The sequence below is a fragment of the Diadema setosum genome, chromosome 19, assembly GCF_964275005.1.
Source record: "Diadema setosum chromosome 19, eeDiaSeto1, whole genome shotgun sequence".
NCBI lineage: Eukaryota > Metazoa > Echinodermata > Echinoidea > Diadematoida > Diadematidae > Diadema > Diadema setosum.
This window is the reverse complement of record NC_092703.1, coordinates 9212376-9235798: the sequence shown is the minus strand read 5'-3', so window position 1 is coordinate 9235798 and position 23423 is coordinate 9212376. Positions and strand designations below refer to the sequence as shown.

Sequence of the window (23423 nt, the reverse complement as noted above, 5' to 3'; positions counted from 1 at the left end):
CAGTATTTTCTATCAACCTCAACCATAATTTTAACGTATTCACCATTACAAGAATTTGCCTCTAAGAATCATTTCTACAATCACTTTGCTCTACCCGGTCCCCCTAGCATGCACCATCATTGCAACTTTAATGTAACATCTATCATACACAATCTATCTCATCATTGGCTAGTAGTGTCAACTTCAGCATCACCATGGCAACCCACCTGAATCTTCTGGATCTTGAGATGCACTCCCTGGTGGTGGTCTGACTGCCGGTAGTGAAGCCAGAGGCCCGGGTTGTGGATCCTCCTCAGGGCTCCCTGGACCGGCTTCACAATCGTCTGGGCCGTCAGATCAGCCTGTGATGACAAACAATCCACTCCTGATACAATCCACTGTTGGATAAACCTATAATTTCCTCCTGTGGTCCCAACAAATGCTGGGGCTAAGATATGCCATGCCCCCCCTCCCATTTACCAGCTGTAACTACATGTAGGTACAGTAGGGCAGAAATACAGTACACTACAGACACAAGCACAGGGTGTCAGTGTCAGTGTCAGTATCAGTGTCAGTGTCAGTGTCAGTGTCAGTGTCAGTATCAGTGTCAGTATCAGTATCAGTATCAGTATCAGTATCAGTATCAGTATCAGTATCAGTATCAGTATCAGTATCAGTATCAGTATCAGTATCAGTATCAGTATCAGTATCAGTATCAGTATCAGAATGACCTATCTGGAGGAAGAAATATGATGTAAAGCTTTGTACACGTACATGTCAGCTTTGACATCGTTTTGCATCTAACAAGAGAATACAGAAGGAAAACTGTTTATGGACTTTAAATTAACTACGTATGGAATTTTGTACTGCACTTACCTGAACGGTGCCGTTTTCATCCATGATGACGTCCTCACCATGTTTCCAGGCATTCTCCAGCACTCCCGTCAGCTCCATGCTAAGAGCCTTCCAGCGGTTGGCCTTAGACTCCACCTCCCAGCGGGCCGGGGAGCTGAAGAGACTCACGTAGGCCACCTCCTCACAGGCAGCGTTGACCAGCGACACGTAGATACCTTGGAGGGAGGCTATGAACTCAAGGGTTGCTGGCTCTGACACATTTGCCTGCGTTGGATACAGGATGAAAAAAGGAAGATTTACATGAAAATGTACAATTCATAAAATTACATGATGCATTTTCTCTGCTGAGATACACTCAGATTCCTTTCTATAATCAGACATTCAATTTTTGTTTTTAGATATAAAATTCATTCATAACACAACAATATCAACTATTGGTATTGGAATTCATTTCAGGTTAAACAATTGCAACATATATCACCATCCCCACCACCACAAGTACACAGTGACATCATCACTACAGGGTGAAACCATCACGACACCTGTTATTTTACACCATCAATGCAGGGTGCCACCATCATGACACCATCACTACAGGATGCCACCATCATGACACCATCACTACAGGATGCCACCATCATGACATCCATCATTGACACCAACAGTGTAGGGTGCCACCATGACACCATCAGTACAGGGTGCCACCATCATGACACCCATCATTGACACCAACAGTGTAGGGTGCCACCATGACACCATCAGTACAGGGTGCCACCATCATGACACCCATCATTGACACCATCAGTGTAGGGTGCCACCATCATGACATTCGTCACTGACACCATCAATGCAGGGTGCCCCCATCATGGCACCTGTCACTGACTTTATCAATACATGGTGACACCATCATGGCACCAGTCATTTGACACTATCACTACAGTGTGACACCATCATAACACCTTTCACCACCACCACAACCACCACAAAGTGACACCATGACACCCACTGCCACCTCCGCCAACCACGATACAGGCCAGGTTCTCTTACCTGAGCAGCTGCCCTGGCTATCCTTGAGCTCTGCGTGAAGAGCAGCACCCTCTGGAGTCCATCCATGAAGGAGACCCAGTAGATGGTCGTCCGCTGCTTCTTGTTCATCAAGGGGTGCTCCAGGATACCATCCGTCTCTGTCACCTCCTCTGGAGGGTTGTAAAAGTGTTGTACAGGGTTGAGGGGTTGTAAGGATGGACAAACAAAATGCTTAAAGATGTGTTCGACTCTCTAGTACACTATAAACACCAAGTGACACATCAGATGGCTTTGCTTATTTTGCCAACTGTTACAGATGTCTCAAAACTAATATCACCAATGAACAGGAATTTTGCACTACCCCTACTGCAATTCCTACTGTACTACCATTCTATTCATGAGGGGTTTTGGCACTGCCATGCTTGGGTGGGTTGTCTATAAGTTCTGCATAAAGGCAAACTTAACTAGAAATGTCGCTATGGCGACTGATGCCTCCGCCATAATGGATGATTCTCCCAATAGGCGTATAGTACAATGTCTTCACAATGTGTGATCCATGACAGTTTCACATAACTGCCAAATATTGAAATGACATGTTTGTCAGAAATGTCTTGAACTGGGTTTGCTATAATTTTCTAAGAGTGCAGGTACACATATTTGGGGAATTTTGGGGAAGTTTATGCATTGAGTAATTTCCAAGGTATGAAGAAAGAGTGTGATGATGGTACAAAATAGATTTTTTTTTTTTTTTTTTTTTTGGGGGGGGGGGCATTGAAACCTGGCCTTTGACCCTTAACCTTTGACCTTCTGGCTAGAAATTTCCCGGAGAATCTCCATTAGGTAATGCATGTATCAAGTTTTGAAACTAATAATACAAGCATTGCATATACTAGTATATGAGGGAAATAGTAAAATTTTGAGGAGTTGACCTTGACCTTTGACCCCTGACTATTGACCCATGACCCCTAAATTCCCTAGATAATCCCTGCCAGACAGTACATGCATATGTACCAAATTCCACGAAGATACATTGAACCATTTGCAAGAAAAGTGATATTGCAACATTTTCACCTAACCTTTGACCTTTTGACCTTTGACCTTATGACATGAAACTCTCTCTGGAGAATTTTTACGCAGTAGTACATGTCCACACCAAGTTTCAAGAAAATACCTTTGGGCATTGCATAGATATGGGGGAAATTGCAACATTTGTAGCATTTGACCTTGACCTTTTGACCTGTGATCTCTTGCCAATGTCACTAAAATCTACTCAACTAATTGTCCCATCATACATAATCCTTGGACCAAGTTTGGTGAAAGCTGCTTCATCCAGTTTTGAGTTATCACGTAAACAGATAAATTTTAGGATTTGACCTTGATCTTTGACCTTTGACCTCTGTCCGATTTCACTGAAAAACTAATCAAGTAATTGTCCCATCATACATCATCCTCCAACAAAGTTTGGTGAAATTTGCTCCATCCAGTCTTGAGTTATCGCGTAAACGGATACAATTTCATGATTTGACCTTGACCTTTGACCCTTAGCCGATTTCACCCAAAATCTAATCAAATAATTGCCCCATCATACTTCATACTTGGACCAAGTTTGGTGAAATTCCAGTAAATATTACTCAAGTTATCGCGTAAACGAAAGCGGACGGACGGACGGACAACCCGAAAACATAATGCCTCCGGCACCACTTCGTGGCGGAGGCATAAAAATGTTTGTCCTTTAATTTTTTTTTTTTTTTTTTTTTTGGGGGGGGGGGGTTACATTTTCTTCGGTAGGGTGTGTTGTCTATAAATTCTGCATTAAGGCAAACTTAATTATTATTATTATTTTTTTTTTTGGGGGGGGGGTTACATTTTTTTTTTGGTACATTAAGGAGGGGGATGCATTCTATTCTACTGAAGTATGTAGCTTCGCCAGGCACCGCAAAAACCTGGGCATAAAGGCACTGTACTTGCTTGCAACTTTACCGTCGTCAGTACTGTAGACACTAGCATCATCTCCTTCCACATACAGGCCGTCTCCTGGCAGGGTGCTCCGATGGGCACTCTCACAACTCACTGTCACTTTACCCCAACCATCCTACACCAGACATAAGAAACGGTGCATGAATAAAGGGTGTGCGAATGAGATGAATTTTCCCAAGACTGGACTTCTTTTAATGATTTATTGGTCAGAGGGTATAATTCAAAGCTAGCAAGGCTTTCTACATCATTGCAACTACGACCTATTTTCATACCTTGATAGAAAGAAGACAAAGGACATACCACTTTTGTAGATTTCCTTTATGTTCAAATACATTAAAAAAATAGCTCTTAAATCAAATAATCGAACATTAACGATGATAAAGAATATGGTGATTGTCAAAATGGGGTTAAATTTGTAAAATTACTGACTAAAATAGATTTCAATTTAAAATTTCATGGATTCCATCCATGTACAGTAGAAGATGTAGAGCAATGAATCATCTACATGTACATGATCACGTCCAATATCCTTGCTTTGCTATTACAAGTATATGAAACTCCAAAATTCCCTTTCTTCCTGTCGGACTCGAAGACCACTCCCATAGTTCTGGCTGTTTGATATAACTCTGTCTATTAAAGTCAACTGATATCATGGAGGTATACATGTGATTTCCTCTTTCATTGCTGCACGCCTCAGAGAAGATCTAGACTAGCAAGAATGGAATATACAATGTAATAGGAGGAATGATGCCCAGCTGTCCTCACCTGGTCCAGGATGCAATCAAAGCTCTTCTTGTTCCTGTTGTACAGGTTCCACATGAGGCAGCGCTCTGCCGTGGGGTCATCCCACGTGTACAGCAGGGTCTGGTGGGGCATGAGCAGCAGCCTCCCGCCGTGGTTTCTATGGGAACGGGAGACAAGGGACGGGCTCAAGGATGTATCTCAAACTTCACATGGGAAAAACTCAGGTCATCATTACCGGTACAGTTATCTGCGCACAATACCCACAAGTCTGAAGTAAAGGTATTAAAGGGACATCAAGAAACTTGATGATATTTATCCCTTGAATGAATGAAAAACGCATTGGACAAAACATTTACTTCTTCTTGCTCAACTAACAGACAGTAATACAATCAATACATAGAAAGGAACTAGTGCAGTACTAAGCACTCTCTTTAGATCAATGTGAGTGTTAAAATCTTGCAATTTCCAGTTATGAAGTGATGTTGGACAAAAGAGAACCTTTCATTTGCTCAACTGTATTCGAGGTGTGTAGAGAGTCTTCCTTAATTATAGTGATAGCCACTTACTTTTGGTTGAACCTGAGGTTGACCGTGTCACACAGGTTGTCTAACCTGACTGGCGCATGGCCAGAGGCATACGGTAGGAATGTGACAGTGGTTGGTTCCTGGACTCCGCCTTCCACCTGAACTGTGATACCAGTCTGTTAAGAAGTGCACAGCAAACATGACAGACTTCAATCAAAGTGCAGTATTAACTAGTTCATGATTCCAAAGCTCTTTATATTGCTACATGCTCTTGACGCATACAAGGAGAACTCATCAGGGCAATTACCCCCTGAGGGCAATTACATTTACCCCCTGGCAAAATGCAAGTTAGTTATAGGATTATAGTACAGATTAGGGTTAGGGTTAGGTTTAGGGTTAGAGTTTGGGCTAGGGTCAGGATTAGGGTTAGAGTCAGAAGAAGGGTCCGGGGTAATTGCCCTGGGGGTAACTGCCCTAGACCCAAATAGAAACCCCTCACCATATTCTGAAGTGAGTACATGGTTTGCAAACAAATTGTGATGAAAATGTCTTTGGTTCCTTTGTATCTTATCATTCTGAAGTTATTGTGATTTAGCGAATAAAAACCATGTAGTAAACGAGTATTATACACTGTACTTGTAGTTGCTTAGACTTTAACAAAAAAACAAGTAAATTATATCCCTATTTTTGAAGTACACACCTTTTAATGATTTTTAATGAAATAAAACAAAAATATCAACAAAAACAACTCACAACATAAACAGGAAAAAAGGAATAATTATTTTTTTCTGAACAAATACAAAAATCTTTAAACTCCAAAGTTCACTGACCCCTCTCTCCATCCTCAGGACTGTGGTATTTGGGGTATCAATCAGAAAAGGTCGTGAACTCAGATTGTCTGGGGTCGTCGACCTCCTCAGGATTAGTTTCATGGACTCGGATCCAGGCCAGAATGGAAGCACCTGTGTTGGATGATTAGAAAAATAAATGTAAAAGAAGAAAACATAATGAATATTAGTTCATAATTCATCCATATATTTGTACATATTCAAGAGCAAAGAACATTAGATCATTAGGTGTAACATCAGGAGGTCCCTGATACAAAAAGCAATACTCACGGAAATGGACCTCCAGTATACAGCATTTACATCATAAAGGCATCAGTACTGTCTGACAATTGAGAAGGCACAAAAACATGACATTTTAGTTGAAGAAAACCCAAACCCAAAGAGCAATGCAGATTGAGTGAATGCAGCAACATTAGTAGAACACATCAGAGAAAGTTTGAGAAAAATCGGGCAATCGATGCGAAAGTTATTAATTCTTAAAGTTTTGGTGTTGTAATCACTGGGTAAGGGGACTACTAGAGTTCATGACATCATGTGTGGACAACAATATAAAGAAAATATAAAGAGAATTCCACAAAAATTCATTTTTCATGAAAATTACACAATCCATCAACTTGACATTGAAATATGTTACGGGTAGTAATTATTTCCCCTGCTTTCTGAAAGCGGTTAGTCAAGTGCTCTTTCATTACGTTAGAAAAGTGAAAGCATGTTGAATTTCCTTCATATTTTCTTGATATTGTAGTCCACATATGATGTCACAAACTCAAGTAGTCTCCTCATCCAGTGGTTCCAACACCATAACTGTAAGAATTAATAACTTTTGCATCGACTGTCTGATTTTCCTCAATTTTTCTCTGATGTGTTCTACTAATGTTGCTGCTTTCACTCAATCCACATTTCTCTTTGGGTTTGGGTTTCCTTTAAACAACTGAATTATACGAAGAAGGTATCAAGAGAATGTGGAAGTTCATTGAACTGGAAAATTGAACGGGAGGTAATAAGAAATATGTATGTGGGCAAATATGAGGCAGTGTCAGACTCGTACGTACCTCTGATGGTTTGATCTGGACCCACACCCCTGCCTTGACCCCGTCCTCCGTATAGCTCAGGTCCTGGTCAGTCTTGTTATGGATCAGGAAGTATGGCGTGAGGGTCACCAGCTTGGTGAAGGGTAGGTGGGACATTCGGATGTCCAGCCAGAACTGTAGAAGTGTTTAAAAACAAAACAAAACAAAACAAAAACATGAAATGCAGTGTGATGTAGTTGGGGAGAGACTCGGCATGTTTGCATAGTTTACAGTTTTAACCCTAACTAGGCCAGGGGGGGGGGGGCCTCCGAGGCCCCCCCCCTCGACGTTTCGCGCGATGTATCGCTATCGCGAGAAGCTATCGCCGCGACGTTTCATGACTTTTTTCTTTCGAGTCTCCCGCATCTTTTCACACCAAATTTGCGATGCCCAGGTGCGCGGTTCCGAAGTTGCGCATAAATATGCACGTGCATGTCAGACCAAAAATTGCTCAAAAACGTGAATTTGTGTACAATTTCAATGCAAACTGTGTTTACAGACAAATTTCATAAAAGCATGATTATTTTGGGGTTTTATTGATTAAAATCAATTAATAACGCATTTTCTTGTTCGGAACAATGTCACGGACAAATTTCATCGAAAAAACAATGAAAAACATAAAGTCGAAAAAACAAGGAAATACATAAGAAATTCAAAAAACAATAAAATACTTAGGAAATTTTTTCTGATTGCACAATTTTTTTCTCTTACATTTGCTAAGGACACTAAAAAGAATATTTACACAAAAAATGTGCCTGTTTTGAGCTTTATTTAGTGATTTATACCAAATTGTCTGATTTCATGCATCATTATGCATAAATTAGCATAATTTAGTGTAAATGATAATTTTTGAAAAAATTAACTTCATGGTACTTTAGATTACATCACAGGCAATGCGTGTGCCAATTTTCGTCGCGATCGCGCGGTCGACGGCCGAGATCCGGAGGGGGGGCCTGGGAGGCCCCCCCCCGGCTCTATCATCTACCTGAATAGCCCGGCCTAGTTAGGGTTAATACAAAGAAGTCATATTGGTACTAGATGCATACAACTTCACTTTTAATTGCTGTGAAAAACAAACTTGTTTTTGAAATCGGCAGTTGAGAATGATAAGGGCATCAAGGTGCCATGAACACTATGGCTTAAGGGGCAACTTAACACCCTTATCATTCTCAGCCGACGAAATCTTCTTGACTCTCCAATCTGGCAACTATACATTCACACTATTGTTATCAACAGCAGGCTTTCTTTCATAAAGTACTGGTAATCTCAAAAGTCATGTTTAATATAAAATGAATTAAGAGTCTAGAGCAAGACTGTAATTCTGGTGTGGGAACTGCACTTTAATCGCCAGCTTTCCTTAGACCTTGTCCAGTCTCTCACCTGGTATGTCCTGTCATGGTCCTCGTCCTTACAGGTGACCACCCCTGAACTGCCCACCGTGTCCAGCGAGAAGGACGCCGACCACACCGAGTCGAAGACTCTCAGTTTGGCCTGGACAAGAACGAATCAGATATGCACAAAAGCATTGTAGAAACAGTCAAGATTACTGTACTTCCAAGCATTCTACTGACAGGCAACTGTTTTCTATCATTTATCATGTCATGTAATATGATTTGTCATCTTTTATCTGTCATCAGAAGTGAATTGTCTCATCTAATATACATCTTCTTTAGATCTTCATCGTTTCTAACATCTACATTGTACCTTCTGTCCTCAGACATAAATTTTGTATCAACCAGTCACGTTTCAGCTGTTGATTCATTACATAATGAGCTTAAGGTCTGCAATGCAACCACTGTTGAGATGATGCTACTTAGGCTAAAAATGGTGTTCTGCACATGTGCAAGACAACCGTTTCCATTTCCAACCCAAGAGGCTGCGTCATCTTAGCATTCGTGTCGCAGATCTAAAGCTCGCTACTATACATGTATGTCATCATCTGTCATATATTGTCTTTGTATCTTTCTATCATCTACTCTATCTTCCCATCATCTTTTTGTGTATTATAAATCCAATATCAAGCAATCACACAAATCATTCTGTTTAAGAGCAAAGTGTAACAGATAAATAGATGTTATTCAAAAACATATCACACTTTTTCTGGCCTAAAGTGCATGACCCACCTTTTTCCGTTTGGAGTTGGAGAATGTGAAGAGGACAGGGTCTCTGAGGGAATGGGTGCTGAAGATCTTCCTGGAGCGGGATGCCTGAAAAGGGTGAAGGGAACTCGATTTTATTGTCTCTCACACCTAAAGAACAAATATGACGATATGATCACGAGCGCCCAGGGTAGTCTCTTCAGTATTTGAATACTACTACTCTTCCAGAGTATGCCCTGCCAGTTTTATCAACCTAGCACTGCCATAAAGCCCATTTTCATATCTGAGTAAAGGGGAAGACATTATGGGGGACATAGGTGGAGTGAAGGCTTGTGTGGCAGGCAGGATTTGGCCCCGTGATCATCTCTTTGAAGAGTTTATAGCCTTGTCAAGCAAACCAAAGTGCTCCCAGTCGTACCTGTCACCTTTCAACACTAACACAAATCTACAAAACGGACTATAAATATGTTTGCATTTGAACGACTGAATACAAAGTTTATGCAACATCATGATAATCACCTTTGTTGTTCCCCTTAAAGTTGACATCCTGGTTTCTGGGCAAATCCTAGAAATAATCTGTTTTAAACTTTCCCACTTTTGTAGCTAAAGTGTGAACATTTTGAGAATTGAAGCAAAGAAAACATTTGCTTCCATTTTACGTTCCTATGCTCCTCCTGCAGAAAACAAAAATTTCACAAAAAATAACAGCAATACACAAAATAACTAGACTTGGAATTTGTCAACACTGACAAATTAGGTGATCCGATCTATTTGGAAATCAACGATTCAAATCCTGATCCCAATAGGCATGGCCATAAATGTTTCATCTGCGTTTAGGGGATATTTACCGTGTGATGTTTGGATTCTCATTTAGAAAAGGGAGTCAGACCTGCCATCTTTGGTACCGAATTCCGTATACACTAACGAAGATACAGAATGAAGTATATTTGACCTTTGACCCCACTTTCCACAGCCAAGATGGTATCTGAGGAAAAAGTGGTGATTTTGTGAAATGATCCTTGTAACATGGTCTTTGCGTGTGCAAAATATGGGAAAGATAGGACATGTATTCACCAAGATACAGGATGAAACATTTATGACCTTTGACCCTAATTTACATACCCAAGACGGTGTCCGATCAAGTAGTTGTTATTTTATGAAATAATGTACGTGACATGAACTAAACATGTCCAAAACATGGGGATGATAGGGGCTGTTTTTCTTGAGTTATTGCAAAGAAAGTTGCAGAAAGAAAGAAAATCTCAATACATCGAAGATAAGCTTTAATTTCAACCAAGTTTTTTAACGTGATCAAGTAGTTGTTTTTTTATGAAATAATGTACGTGACATGAACTAAACATGTGCAAAATATGGGGATGATAGGGGCTGTTTTTCTTGAGTTATTGCAAAGAAAGTTGCAGAGAGAAAGAAATATCTCAATGCATCGCAGATAAGTTTGATTTCAGCCAAGTTTTTTGACGTGATCTCGGCGTCGTATGAAAAAACGGAGAATTTTTGACGATAGCCCAAAGTCTCAGCTACAACATATTAAAATCTGGGAGAAATTTACAGAAGAGTAAGTGAGCTAGTGCTAGATAAAGACCGTCATGTCAATTTTCATTTCCAGAAAAATTCCCTCCCATAGATATAACACGTAAACTGGTTAAATTTGACAAGGTTACATTATATCCATTTTCACGAGGTGAAGACATCATCCGATTAAAACTTTGATGAACAAAACTTAAAGAGTATTAAATTGGCTACAACATACTAAAATCTGGAAGAAATTCACCAAAGGGTAAGTGAGCTAGTCGTCAATAAAGACAATCATGTCAATTTTCACATCTAGAAAAATTCCCTGCCATAGATATAACACGTCATAACGAAGATACAGGAAGAAGTACATATGACCTTTGACCCCACTTTGCACAGACAAGATGGCATCTGAGCCAAAAATGATTATTTTGTGAAATGATCCTTGTAATATGGTCTTTACGTGTGCAAAATATGGGAGAGATAGGACATGTATTCACCAAGATACAGGATGAAACATTTATGACCTTTGACCCTAATTTACATACCCAAGATGGTGTGTGATCAAGTAGTTGTTATTTTATGAAATAATGGACGTGACAAGAACTAAACCTATGCAAAACATGGTGGTGATAGGGTATGTTTTTCTTGAGTTATTGCAAAGAAAGTTGCAGAAAGGAAGAAATATTTCAATACATCGAAGATAAGCTTTAATTTCAACCAATTTTTTGGACGTGATGCCGACAACTTATGAAAAAACGAAGGGTACACTCACGATAGCCCAAAGTCTCAGCGACAACATACTAAAATATGGGAGAAATTCACCGAAGCATAAGTGAGCTAGTGCTCGATAAAAATAGTCATGTCAGTTCTCATTTCCAGAAAAACTGCACTCCCATAGAGATAACACGTAAACTGGTCAAATTTGACAATGTTACTTTTAATCCCTTTTTACGAGGTGATGCCGTCATCCAATCAAAATGTTGTTATTATATGACTGAAAGACCATTTAATAAGCTACATTATATTGAAATTTGGACGAAAATAAACAAAAGAATAAGTGAGATACGCTTGAGTGAACTTGAAATTTGATGACGTCATTTTGAAAATTTACTTTTTAAAATTTATTAAGAAATTTGATATCTTTTAATCATTTTTTCAGCATCGCCAACCCATGAAATGACATGTACAACTCATCAGCTTTCAGAATATGTAAAGAAAATGGGGGGTCACCGTCCATCCTGACGAGTAAAATCGGATTCAAAATTGGCGGTTTTTTTGCATTGTTGCACTGTATATCGCCATTGACGCGCGCGCGGAATTTCAACTTTGACGGGCCCGTATGACGTCATATTGAGTCGGATCTACTTGAAACTTGGTAGAAATATTCCTTGACATTTTACGCATCCGATAAGTGTGAAAAAACGGGGAATTTCTATTGCGTATGAGCTGTACGTGCGTATATGTGCGCGCGCGTACGCGTCCGTCCAATTTTTTCAATTTTTCAAAAAATGCTTCAAATGGTCTGAAACGTGTGCAAAAAAATTTGAGCTCGATTTGAGCATACAAATATTTTAACGCGCGCGTACGCGCACGTTTGAAGAGAAAATATGAATTTTGAGAATATGAGTAAAATGCGCATAACTTGAAATGTATGTGACGTAAATTTCATTGAAAAATTCCATTCCATTAATGAGATATGAATGAAAATGTGTTTTCATATAATGACGTCATAGTGACGTCACGGTCGACTGATCAAAGTGATACATAAAATTTGTCGTCTTTGGGACATGATACATATATGGTATGAGTTTGAAATTGATACTCTGAGAACTTTTTGAGTAAGTAGATACACAACTTTTGTCCAGAAATAAGAAGAAGAACCAACAAAGAATCCGTACAAATACAGAAGGTGATCCAAGAGGATACTCGGATCACCTAAAAATTGTACGTCAAATTCTATGTAGACATTTTCTATAGTCATCTAGTTCCTTCCTTGCAAGATCACAGATGTAAAATTGGTGTCTACACCAACTTTTAGGGTAGAAAAAAAAAAAAAAACTGCCTTGAGGAAACGCATCAATGTAATTTGACCATTAACCCGTTGAGGACGAGTCCCGAGTATACTCGGGCAGGTGTCTATGGGAAATGCGTGTTGTAGCAAAATCAAACCGTCCTCAACGGGTTAAAAGATTATACTAGATAAAGAATTGAGAGCCCCGGATTCCCCTGTACTCACTCTGATCTCCACGGGCAGCTCAGACTTGTTGACAAACCAGTACGGGGAGTAGAGGAAGATGTCCCAAGAACCCCCCGCGCTGGAGCTGTGGGCCCACAGGGTCAGGTACTTGCGCTGGTCCGAGTGGACCTGCTTGGTCGCCATGACAATGGACTCGGTCGTCTTCATCTCCCTGGAGACCGGGAGATGCCCCTCCCAGTTTGCAGAGAGATACTGCTTGACCTGCAGCCATGGATACACACATGCATATTAACATCACAACATGATATTTGACAAGATCATATTAAAGAGGACTAAATTTACAAACTTACATGCAGAAGGTGCTAAATTTGCTCTAAGCATACATCTGTTCATATCATGTACATATGCACCAACATTTGTACAGGATATTAGATCATGATGAGCTAGTAGTAGAAATGAACCTTATGTTCTCTTTTAAGCCTTTTGCATAAAATTTGGCTTACCATATCGATCACATAAGTATTCAGTTTGATATATTAACACAAATTATTGTAATTCTCAGAACTTTTTGGCCTTTCATTCTGTGATATAAAGAGATTATGTTAGTAGTTGTATAACCTTAGTATAGCAAAAATGTCATGCACATTTTGGAAGCGTAATATTTCTGTTAAAAAAACCCCAACAACAACAATCCTCCTTTGATATGTTTTGTCACTGATAATCTAATGACTTCAATGTTTATCATCACAGGTCCCATCATTAAAGTGCATGATAGTATTGTAACATTTAACTTGCAGGAAAATACTACTGGAAACCTTTCAAAAGTCATAAAAGATATGACACAAAAATGACCTGTTTTTCTAGAATAAGAATCCAGCATTCAGGATATGTACATGTATAAAAGGTAACCTAGTATGTAAAACTGATAGAGTTGTAACATAACTTTTCAATAGCTTTACCCTGGCCAGAACATAGCATTTAGGCTTTGCTGGTATTATACTAACAGCAGATTTCAAATACAATGGTATGACTTGGCTCTCCAATGCATATAAGACTTCATGATGAATTTATACATGTAGATATTATTGCATGATAATAGAAACATTTCTCTTTGCCATTCCCTGATTTATCATACACTTTTGTACATACCTGGATCTTCATACTCTGAGGTTCTGACAGGTCTGTGGAGTAGATAGCCATCTTGTCTCCTTGCAATAGAAACTTGAGCCCCGTTTCCTGTATGGGGTCAAAGCGCATCATCACACTTTCAGTATTCATAGCTGATATAATGCTGCATAGTTTGCAGCTCAAATGTAAAGCTTCTACTTCAGAGTTACCTGCATCACAAGTGCAGATATACACGTAGTCTTTGTTTGGTACAAGACAGGGATGGATCCAGGAATTCCATAAACTGGAGGCGCCTTTACAAAATTTAAGGGAGGTGCAACGCACCCCTCAACCTATTTTTTGTTTTTGTTTTTATTTCTTTTGTTTGACCAAAAAATAAAGGGAGGGCGCGTGCCAGGTGCGCCCTCTCTGGATCCGCCAATGAAAGACTTTTATACAATGTAGTGTTCACATTGAAATAAATGCACACTTATGAACAGGTACAAAATTCACACAAAGTCAATTGTCTCTGGTTCAAGTGCATCTCAAGGGTGCTGATGGGAATGTGAGACTTTCCTGACAGACAAATTATTTGTCAGTGAATGGATTCTGAAATGGATGGTGGGATTTGATATTCACAATCGTCTCTGAGGAACTGAACACAAGAAATTCACTCAGAACTAATCATTAACGACTGCAAGTTCCCCTCAAAGAATGAAGACAAGAGATCGTCAAACTTTGGCGACAAACAAGTTGCATAATATACAGCCAATGAATGAAGTATGACAGGGCCATTGGAATCGATAATGGCTAGATACTGAACATAGTAACAAACATATGGATTCAAGCATGTCCTATTTAACCTGTGGAGGATGAATTGATTTTGTCATCTAACACAATTCCCATGGACGACTGCCTAAGCATACTCGGGACAAATCTTTAATGGTTCAGCTTTCCTACCTCCAGGGTGTAGACGAGATCATAAGGCAGGTAGTTGTGGAGGGTGACGGGAGGGTAGATGTCCAGAGTGAAGCAGGGGGCGTCCTCCAGTCCTTGGGGCCTTGGAATCTTCTGTTCCCTCCTCTTCACCTTTTATCATCAATTTGCAGTGTCACGAGGGGGAAGAGTATGAAATATTAACACTTTAACCCTTTGTGTACTTTGAGTGCTGACTAGCACAGAAAGCCCCATAGCCTTGCACATACTGTTTAATGTTCTTGGCAAGGAAAGGGTTAACATTCAGTCAATGTACACTGTACTTCACTACTCAGTAATGTCATACACTGTAGCTAATACCAGTTAAAATCTCAAATTACTGTGTACTATTTAATTTGGTATAATTTACTCAAGTCATATCCCAAAAATAACTTGCTAATGTCTGTGACTAAATGTATTTCTGTGTGTGAACTTTTTTTTTTTTTTTTTTAAATGTGATTGACAGAGTATTTGTGTGTGTGTGTGTGTGTGTGTCAATGTATCTGGCATTCTCGTAACAGTGAACACGAGTTTTTTTTTTGTTTTGTTTTGTTTGTTTTTTTGTTAACCCTATTCTAACTGGGGGGTCAAACTGACCCCCCCCTCGACGTTTCGCGCCATGATTCCGCAACGCGCAAAGATTTTGCCGCGTTGTTTCATGACTTTTTTCATTCGAGTCTCCCGCATATTTTGAGACCAAATTTGCGACGTCCGGGTACACCGTTCTGAAGTTATGCAATGTTTTGCATATGCATGTCAACCCGAAAAACGATCGAATTCATGATTTCGTGTGCAAACTGTGTTTTTTTGTTTAATTGATATAAATTAGATTATTTCAACTTTTAACCATTGAAATAAATCAATTCTAATGTAGATAAGCTTGAAAAAGTGCCTCCAACAAATTTTGGCAAAAAAAAATAGAAAACAAAAGATTGAAAAAACAATAAAATAGATAAGAAATTAACAAAACAATAAAAAACAAAAGAAAATGATTTTGATTGCGCTATTTTTTTATTAGAAAATTGTTTGATGTGTCTTGAGGAACTCTGACACAAAAATGTAATAATCCTTCAGTCTTTTTGATGGAGTTATAGGTGAAAATATGATTTCATGCATTAATTTGCATAATTAATTTATTAAAAAATATGAAATCAAAATTTTTCTATTGTATGACCATGTAATCTTGTAGTTGACATCCGGCTCTATGTTCAGGCAAAATTTTGCATATGCATGTCAACCCGAAAAACGCTCGAATTCATGATTTCGTGTGCAAACTGTGTTTTTTTGTTTAATTGATATAAATTAGATTATTTCAACTTTTAAGCATTGAAATACATCAATTCTAATGTAGATAAGCTCAAAAAAGTGCCTCCAACAAATTTTGGCAAAAAACAATAGAAAACAAAAGATTGAAAAAACAATAAAATAGATAAGAAATTAACAAAACAATAAAAAACAAAAGAAAATGATTTTGATTGCGCTATTTTTTTACTAGAAAATTGTTTGATGTGTCTTGAGGAACTCTGACACAAAAATGTAATAATCCTTCAGTCTTTTTGATGGAGTTATAGGTGAAAATATGATTTCATGCATTAATTTGCATAATTAATTTATTAAAAAATATGAAATCAAAATTTTTCTATTGTATGACCATGTAATCTTGTAGTTGACATCTGGCTCTATGTTCAGGCAAAATTTTGCGGCGATCGGCGGCCGAGATCTGAAGGGGGGGTCAAATTGACCCCCCCCCCCCCAGTAAAAACTTGGTCTCAAATAGCCCAGTTAGAATAGGGTTAAACAATGCTCGTATAATTATCTGCATATGTACAAGTACATTGTATAACACCCTGCCCAACCTTCTTATTTTAATGCATAGATGTGCATCTATTTTTTTAATTGTTCACACTGATTTTTTTTTTTTTTTTTTTTCATAACAAGTGAAAACACACTCGGGTTTTAGAATATGTAGAAATGTTTCTTTGTTTCAAGTGAACACAAACTTCTAACAATGAACAAACACGCTAATAGTATCTGATACAGAAAGAATTATTGTGCAGAAAAGTACAAATAGACAAAAGCAAAACAAACTAGACTTGGAATTTGTCAACACTGACAAATTAGGTGATCCGATTTTTTTTTAGTCGATGATTCGAGTCCTGATCGCAATAGGCATGACCACACAGGTTTCATCTGTGTTTAATGACATTGACCGTGTGATGTTTTAATTCTCATTTAGAAAAGAGAGTCAGGTCTGCCACCTTTGGTACCAAATTCCGTTCACACTATAACGAGGATACAGAATGAAGTATATTTGATCATTGAGCCCACTTTGCACAGCCAAGATGGCATCTGAACAAAAAGTGATTACTTTGTGAAATGATCGATGTGACGTGGTCTTTGCGTGTGCAACATAGGGAAGAGATAGGACATGTATTGACTAAAATACAGGATGAAACATTTATGATCTTTGACCCTTATTTACATGTCAAGACGGTGTCTGATCAAGTAGTTGTTATTTTATGAAATAATGTACGTACCATGAACTAAACATGTGCAAAATATGGGGGTGATAGGGGCTATTCTTCTTGAGTTATTGCAAAGAAAATTGGAGAAAGAAAAAAATATGAAAATACATCGAAGATAACCTTTAATTTTAACCACGTTTTCGGACGTGATCCCGACACCGTATGAAAAACAAAGGGGACACGTACGATAGCGCAAAGTCTCAGCTACAACATATTAAAATCTGGGAGAAATTCACCGAAGGGTAAGTGAGCTAGTACTCTTTTCGAAAAATCAATGATTTGAGTCCTGATCCCAATAGGCATGACCGTAAAGGTTTCATCTGTGGTTATGGACATTGACCATGTGATATTTGGATTCTCATTCAGAAAAGAGAGTCAGGTCTGCCATCTTTGGTACCAAAGTCGGTATACACTATAACGAAGATACATAATGAAGTATATTTGACCATTGACCCCACTTTGCACAGCTAAAATGGCATCTAAGAAAAAACTGGATATTTTGTGAAATGATCTTGGTACCGTGGTCTTTGTGTGTGCGAAATATTGGAAAGATAGGACATGTATTCACCAAGATACAGGATGATAAATTTATGACCTTTGACCCTAATTTACCTACCCAAGATGGTGTTCGATCAAGTAGTTGTGACCTTATAAAATAATGTACGTCACATGAACTAAACATGTTCAAAATATGGGGGTACTAGGGAATGTCTTTCATGTGTTATTGCAAAGAAATGTGCAAAAAGAAAGAAATATGAAAATACATCGAAGCTAAGCTTTAATTTAAGCAAAGTTTTTCGACGTGATTTCGACGTCGTATGAAAAAAAAAAAAACGGAGGACACATTACCGATAGCGCAAAGTCTCAGCTAACACATTAAAATCTGGGAGAAATTCACCGTAGGATAAGTTAGATAGTGCTCGATAAAGACAGTCATGTTGATTTTCATTTCAAGAAAAACTGCACTCCTATAGAGATAACTCGCAAATGGATCAAATTTGACAAGGTTACATTCAATCTATTTTTACGAGGTGAAGACTTCCTCCAGCGAAATTTTGGAATGATTAAAACTGATAGAGTATTAAATAAGCTACAGCATACTGAAATCTGGGTGAAAATTGACTAAGGATAAGTGAGATACGCTCGAGTAAACTTGAAATTTGATGACGTCATTTTGAAAATTTACTTGTTTTGATTTATTAAGAAATTTGATATCTTTTCATCATTTTTCCAGCATTGCCAACCCATGAAATGACATGTACAACTCATCAGCTTTCAGAATATGTAAAGAAAATGGGGGGTCACCGTCCATCCTGACGAGTAAAATCGGATTTAAAATTGGCGGTTTTTTGGCATTGTTGTACTGTATATCGCCATTGACGCGCGCGCGGAATTTCAACTTTGACGGGCCCGTATGACGTCATTTTGAGTGGGATTGACTTGAAACTTGGTAGAAATATTCCTTGACATTTCAGACATCCGATCAAAGTGAAAAAACGGGAAATTTTCATTGCATATGAGCTGTGCGTGCGTATATGTGCGCGCGCGTACGCGTCCGTCCGATTTTTTCAATTTTTCAAAAAATGCTCCAAATGGTCTGAAACGTGTGCAAAAAAATTTGAGCTCGATTTGAGGATACAAATATTTCAACGCGCGCGTACGCGCACGTTTTAAGAGAAAATATGAATTTTGAGAATATGAGTAGAATGCGCATAACTTGAAATATATGTGACGTAAATTTCATTGAAAAACTCTATTCCATTAGTGAGATATGATTGAGAATGTGTTTTCATATAATGACGTCACAGTGACGTCACGGTCGACTGATCACTATTATACATTAGATATGTCGTCTTTGGGACATGATACATATATGGTATAATTTTGAAATTGATAGGAAGAGGACTTTCTGAGCTAACCTCTACACAAATTTTGTCCAGAAATAAAGAAGAAGAAGAAGAAGAACCAACAAAGAATCCGTACAGATACAGAAGGTGATCCGAGAGGATACTCGGATCACCTAATGAAGCTAAGCTTTGATTACTTAAGCCGAGTTTTTCGACGTGCTTTTGACGTCGTACGAAAAAACGGAGGACACATTACGATAGCGCAAAGTCTCAGCTACAACATATTAAAATCTGGGAGAAATTCATCGAAGGGTGAGTGAGCTAGTGCTCGATAAAGACAATCATGTCAATTTTCACATCTAGAAAAAATCCCTCCCATAGAGATAACACGTCATAATGACGATAAAGAAAGAAGTACATATGACCTTTGACCCCACTTTGCAAAGACAAGATGTCATCTGAGCAAAAAGTGGTTATTTTGTGATATGATCCTTGTCACATGGTCTTTACGTGTGCAAAATATGGGAAAGATAGGAGATGTATTCACCAAGATACAGGATGAAACATTTATGACCTTTGACCCTACTTTACATAACCAAGATGGCATCTGATCAAGTAGTTGTTTTATGAAATAATGTACGTGACATGAACTAAACATGTCCAAAACATGGGGATGATAGGGGCTGTTTTTCTTGAGTTATTGCAAAGAAAGTTGCAGAAAGAAAGAAAATCTCAATACATCGAAGATAAGCTTTAATTTCAACCAAGTTTTTTAACGTGATCAAGTAGTTGTTTTTTTATGAAATAATGAACGTGACATGAACTAAGCATGTACAAAATATGGTGTTGATAGGGTATATTTTTCTTGAGTTATTGCAAAGAAAGTTGCAGAAAGAAAGAAATATTTCAATACAACGAATATAAGCTTTAATTTCAACCACGTTTATTGACGTGATCCCGACATCGTATGAAAAAACAAAATGCACATTAACGATAGCCCAAAGTCTCAGCTACAACATATTAAAATCTGGGAGAAATTCACCGAAGCATAAGTGAGCTAGTGCTCGAAAAAGACAGTCATGTCAATTTTCATTTCCAGAAAAACTGCACTCCCATAGAGATAACACGTAAACTGGTCAAATTCGACAAGGTTACTTTCAATTCATTTTTATGAGGTCATGCTGTCATTCAATCAAAATTGTGTTATTACATAACTGATAGAGTATTAAATAAGCTACAGCATACTGAAATCTGGGTGAAAATTGACTAAGGATAAGTGAGATACGCTCGAGTAAACTTGAAATTTGATGACGTCATTTTGAAAATTTACTTGTTTTGATTTATTAAGAAATTTGATATCTTTTCATCATTTTTCCAGCATTGCCAACCCATGAAATGACATGTACAACTCATCAGCTTTCAGAATATGTAAAGAAAATGGGGGGTCACCGTCCATCCTGACGAGTAAAATCGGATTTAAAATTGGCGGTTTTTTGGCATTGTTGTACTGTATATCGCCATTGACGCGCGCGCGGAATTTCAACTTTGACGGGCCCGTATGACGTCATTTTGAGTGGGATTGACTTGAAACTTGGTAGAAATATTCCTTGACATTTCAGACATCCGATCAAAGTGAAAAAACGGGAAATTTTCATTGCATATGAGCTGTGCGTGCGTATATGTGCGCGCGCGTACGCGTCCGTCCGATTTTTTCAATTTTTCAAAAAATGCTCCAAATGGTCTGAAACGTGTGCAAAAAAATTTGAGCTCGATTTGAGGATACAAATATTTCAACGCGCGCGTACGCGCACGTTTTAAGAGAAAATATGAATTTTGAGAATATGAGTAGAATGCGCATAACTTGAAATATATGTGACGTAAATTTCATTGAAAAACTCTATTCCATTAGTGAGATATGATTGAGAATGTGTTTTCATATAATGACGTCACAGTGACGTCACGGTCGACTGATCACTATTATACATTAGATATGTCGTCTTTGGGACATGATACATATATGGTATAATTTTGAAATTGATAGGAAGAGGACTTTCTGAGCTAACCTCTACACAAATTTTGTCCAGAAATAAAGAAGAAGAAGAAGAAGAACCAACAAAGAATCCGTACAGATACAGAAGGTGATCCGAGAGGATACTCGGATCACCTAATGAAAAAGAGTTTGCGGTAGTGTTGGGTACAAAGTCAGTACCTTGATGTAGAAAGGCGGGAGGGCGCCCTTCTTTGTGGGCGGACAGAGATAGGACATCTCGGCCGGCTCCTGGAGGTCCCTCCACAGGATGGGTTTCTCACTGACTCCATACCTGTGTATGACGGGGTGAAGTCTGAGATCACTTTATTGGTGTGAAGTGGGCATGCAGGCATTGCATAGTGGGCATGACACGTGATACGGATGCCTTGAGAAGATTGTAGAGGGTATTCGCACCCGAAAATTAATGAGCATGAAAAGGTTAAAAAAATAGTCCCATGCTGTTTTTGAGGGTGCTGAAGGACATTTCTTCCAAACAAAGGCAACAATGTCCAAAGACTGCATCACTTAGGTACAGTACAAGGAGTAACTGATATTCGTAGCTTTTACTGACATGCTGCTAGTCATTGAGTTCAGATTAACACCAGCACTTGACAACTTTCTATGATATGGTGTATACACCGCAGTTGACATAACTGAGCATTGAGCAACAGAAATTAAGATATTCATAAAGATTCCAACATCTGAAAATTTGCTCATAAGAATTTCTGCATGAAGAAATGATAATTAATAATAACTGAAAAATCATAATACTGAAATACAGTGGCAACAGCTTTCAGCATTTACAGGTAATATATCACAAACATGCAACTACACAATGATGGTTACAAAAGTTTGCTTTATGGAAATTAAAAGATAAATGGACCACTGCCACAAAACAAATCACCACATGTCAAACAGGTACACATATAATTTTAACGCATTTTACCTTTCTGGCAGTAGATACGTCTCATCATGACTGACACGATCACAGATAATTCCATTACATTACACAAAGACAGTTAAAGTTATTCCTCTTAAACTATCTCCATGCTTCCCTTATGCATAATCTACATGGACCTGTCAATAAACATGGATTGTTACAAGAGCATCCTTAAAAATACAACAAATGGAACAGTAAAAACACTCACAAACAAATGGAACAGTATAATACACACACATAAAAATTCAGCTTTTTTTTTTTTTTCAAAAGATACAAACAGGAGGTACATACTTGAAAAAAAAAAAAAATGGTGGTGAGCAAAGGTCATGTGTGCCTGACATCTTTGCATACTCGTGTATAACTTACCCCTGGTCCACGGGGCAGGCGTAGATGCCGGCGTGGTAGGCAACAATGACGGGGATGTCCATGACGTCGTCGGGCTGGACCACGCCCAGGCTGGTGAACTCCTCCTCGTCCAGGCCTGGGATGATGGCCCCGTGGAGGGTCTGAAGGTCCAGCTTCTTGTAGAACAACTGCAGGGCCACCGGGCAGTGGTTGCTGACCTGCAACAACCATGGAAGCAACACATACATATGCATTGTGTGGCAAGCAACACAAACAGTGTATGGTAAACAATACACAAAGCACATCTCAAGCATCACTCTAGATAGCTATGCACTGCTAGACAACTTTGAGACTAGAGGCGTGAATTTTTCTTCAATTTGCAAACTTATAGATCAACAGTTGAGACCTTACAAATTTCATTTGCTAGCGGGAGACAAATTGAAGAAAATTCAGAGCTCAACCACCCCTCTGCTTAGTATATTCTCTAACTTTGAGACTCTTTGTGGCATCACCTTGCTAGTCATATTGTCATATTGTAGCTTTCAAGTTCAATGGCATGTATCACAATCTTAAGTTCAAATTTTTTACATGTCTTGCTTTCTCTTTTTACTTTATAGTGCACAGAAGGCATGGTCACACTGGCAAAACTTCTTGAAGTTATGCTGTGAAGTTGAGCTGTGAGGTTCTTATTAAAGTTTTGCCGACATGACTGCAAACTTCCTGAAGGCTTCTTGTGAAACTTAAAGGGAAGATAAACCCCAAGAGCAATGTGGATTGAGTGAAAGCAGCAACATTAGTAG

General features: G+C 38.6%; 1 protein-coding gene across 1 annotated transcript in view; it reads right to left on the bottom strand.

Moving 5' to 3' along the window:
* LOC140242987 (intermembrane lipid transfer protein VPS13A-like) overlaps positions 1-23423 on the bottom strand; it is a 150797-nt gene that overhangs the window by 15920 nt on the left and 111454 nt on the right. Inside the window, exons 54-68 of the mRNA XM_072322727.1 lie at positions 22645-22841; positions 21519-21630; positions 14923-15051; positions 14005-14091; positions 12895-13116; positions 9147-9230; positions 8404-8514; positions 7006-7158; positions 5936-6067; positions 5148-5281; positions 4603-4738; positions 3841-3952; positions 1882-2030; positions 856-1098; positions 207-341 (exon numbers count right to left, since the gene is read on the bottom strand). Of these exons, the coding sequence (XP_072178828.1) occupies positions 207-341; positions 856-1098; positions 1882-2030; positions 3841-3952; positions 4603-4738; positions 5148-5281; positions 5936-6067; positions 7006-7158; positions 8404-8514; positions 9147-9230; positions 12895-13116; positions 14005-14091; positions 14923-15051; positions 21519-21630; positions 22645-22841 (2136 nt within the window). The remainder of the gene's footprint in view (positions 1-206; positions 342-855; positions 1099-1881; positions 2031-3840; positions 3953-4602; positions 4739-5147; positions 5282-5935; positions 6068-7005; positions 7159-8403; positions 8515-9146; positions 9231-12894; positions 13117-14004; positions 14092-14922; positions 15052-21518; positions 21631-22644; positions 22842-23423) is intronic.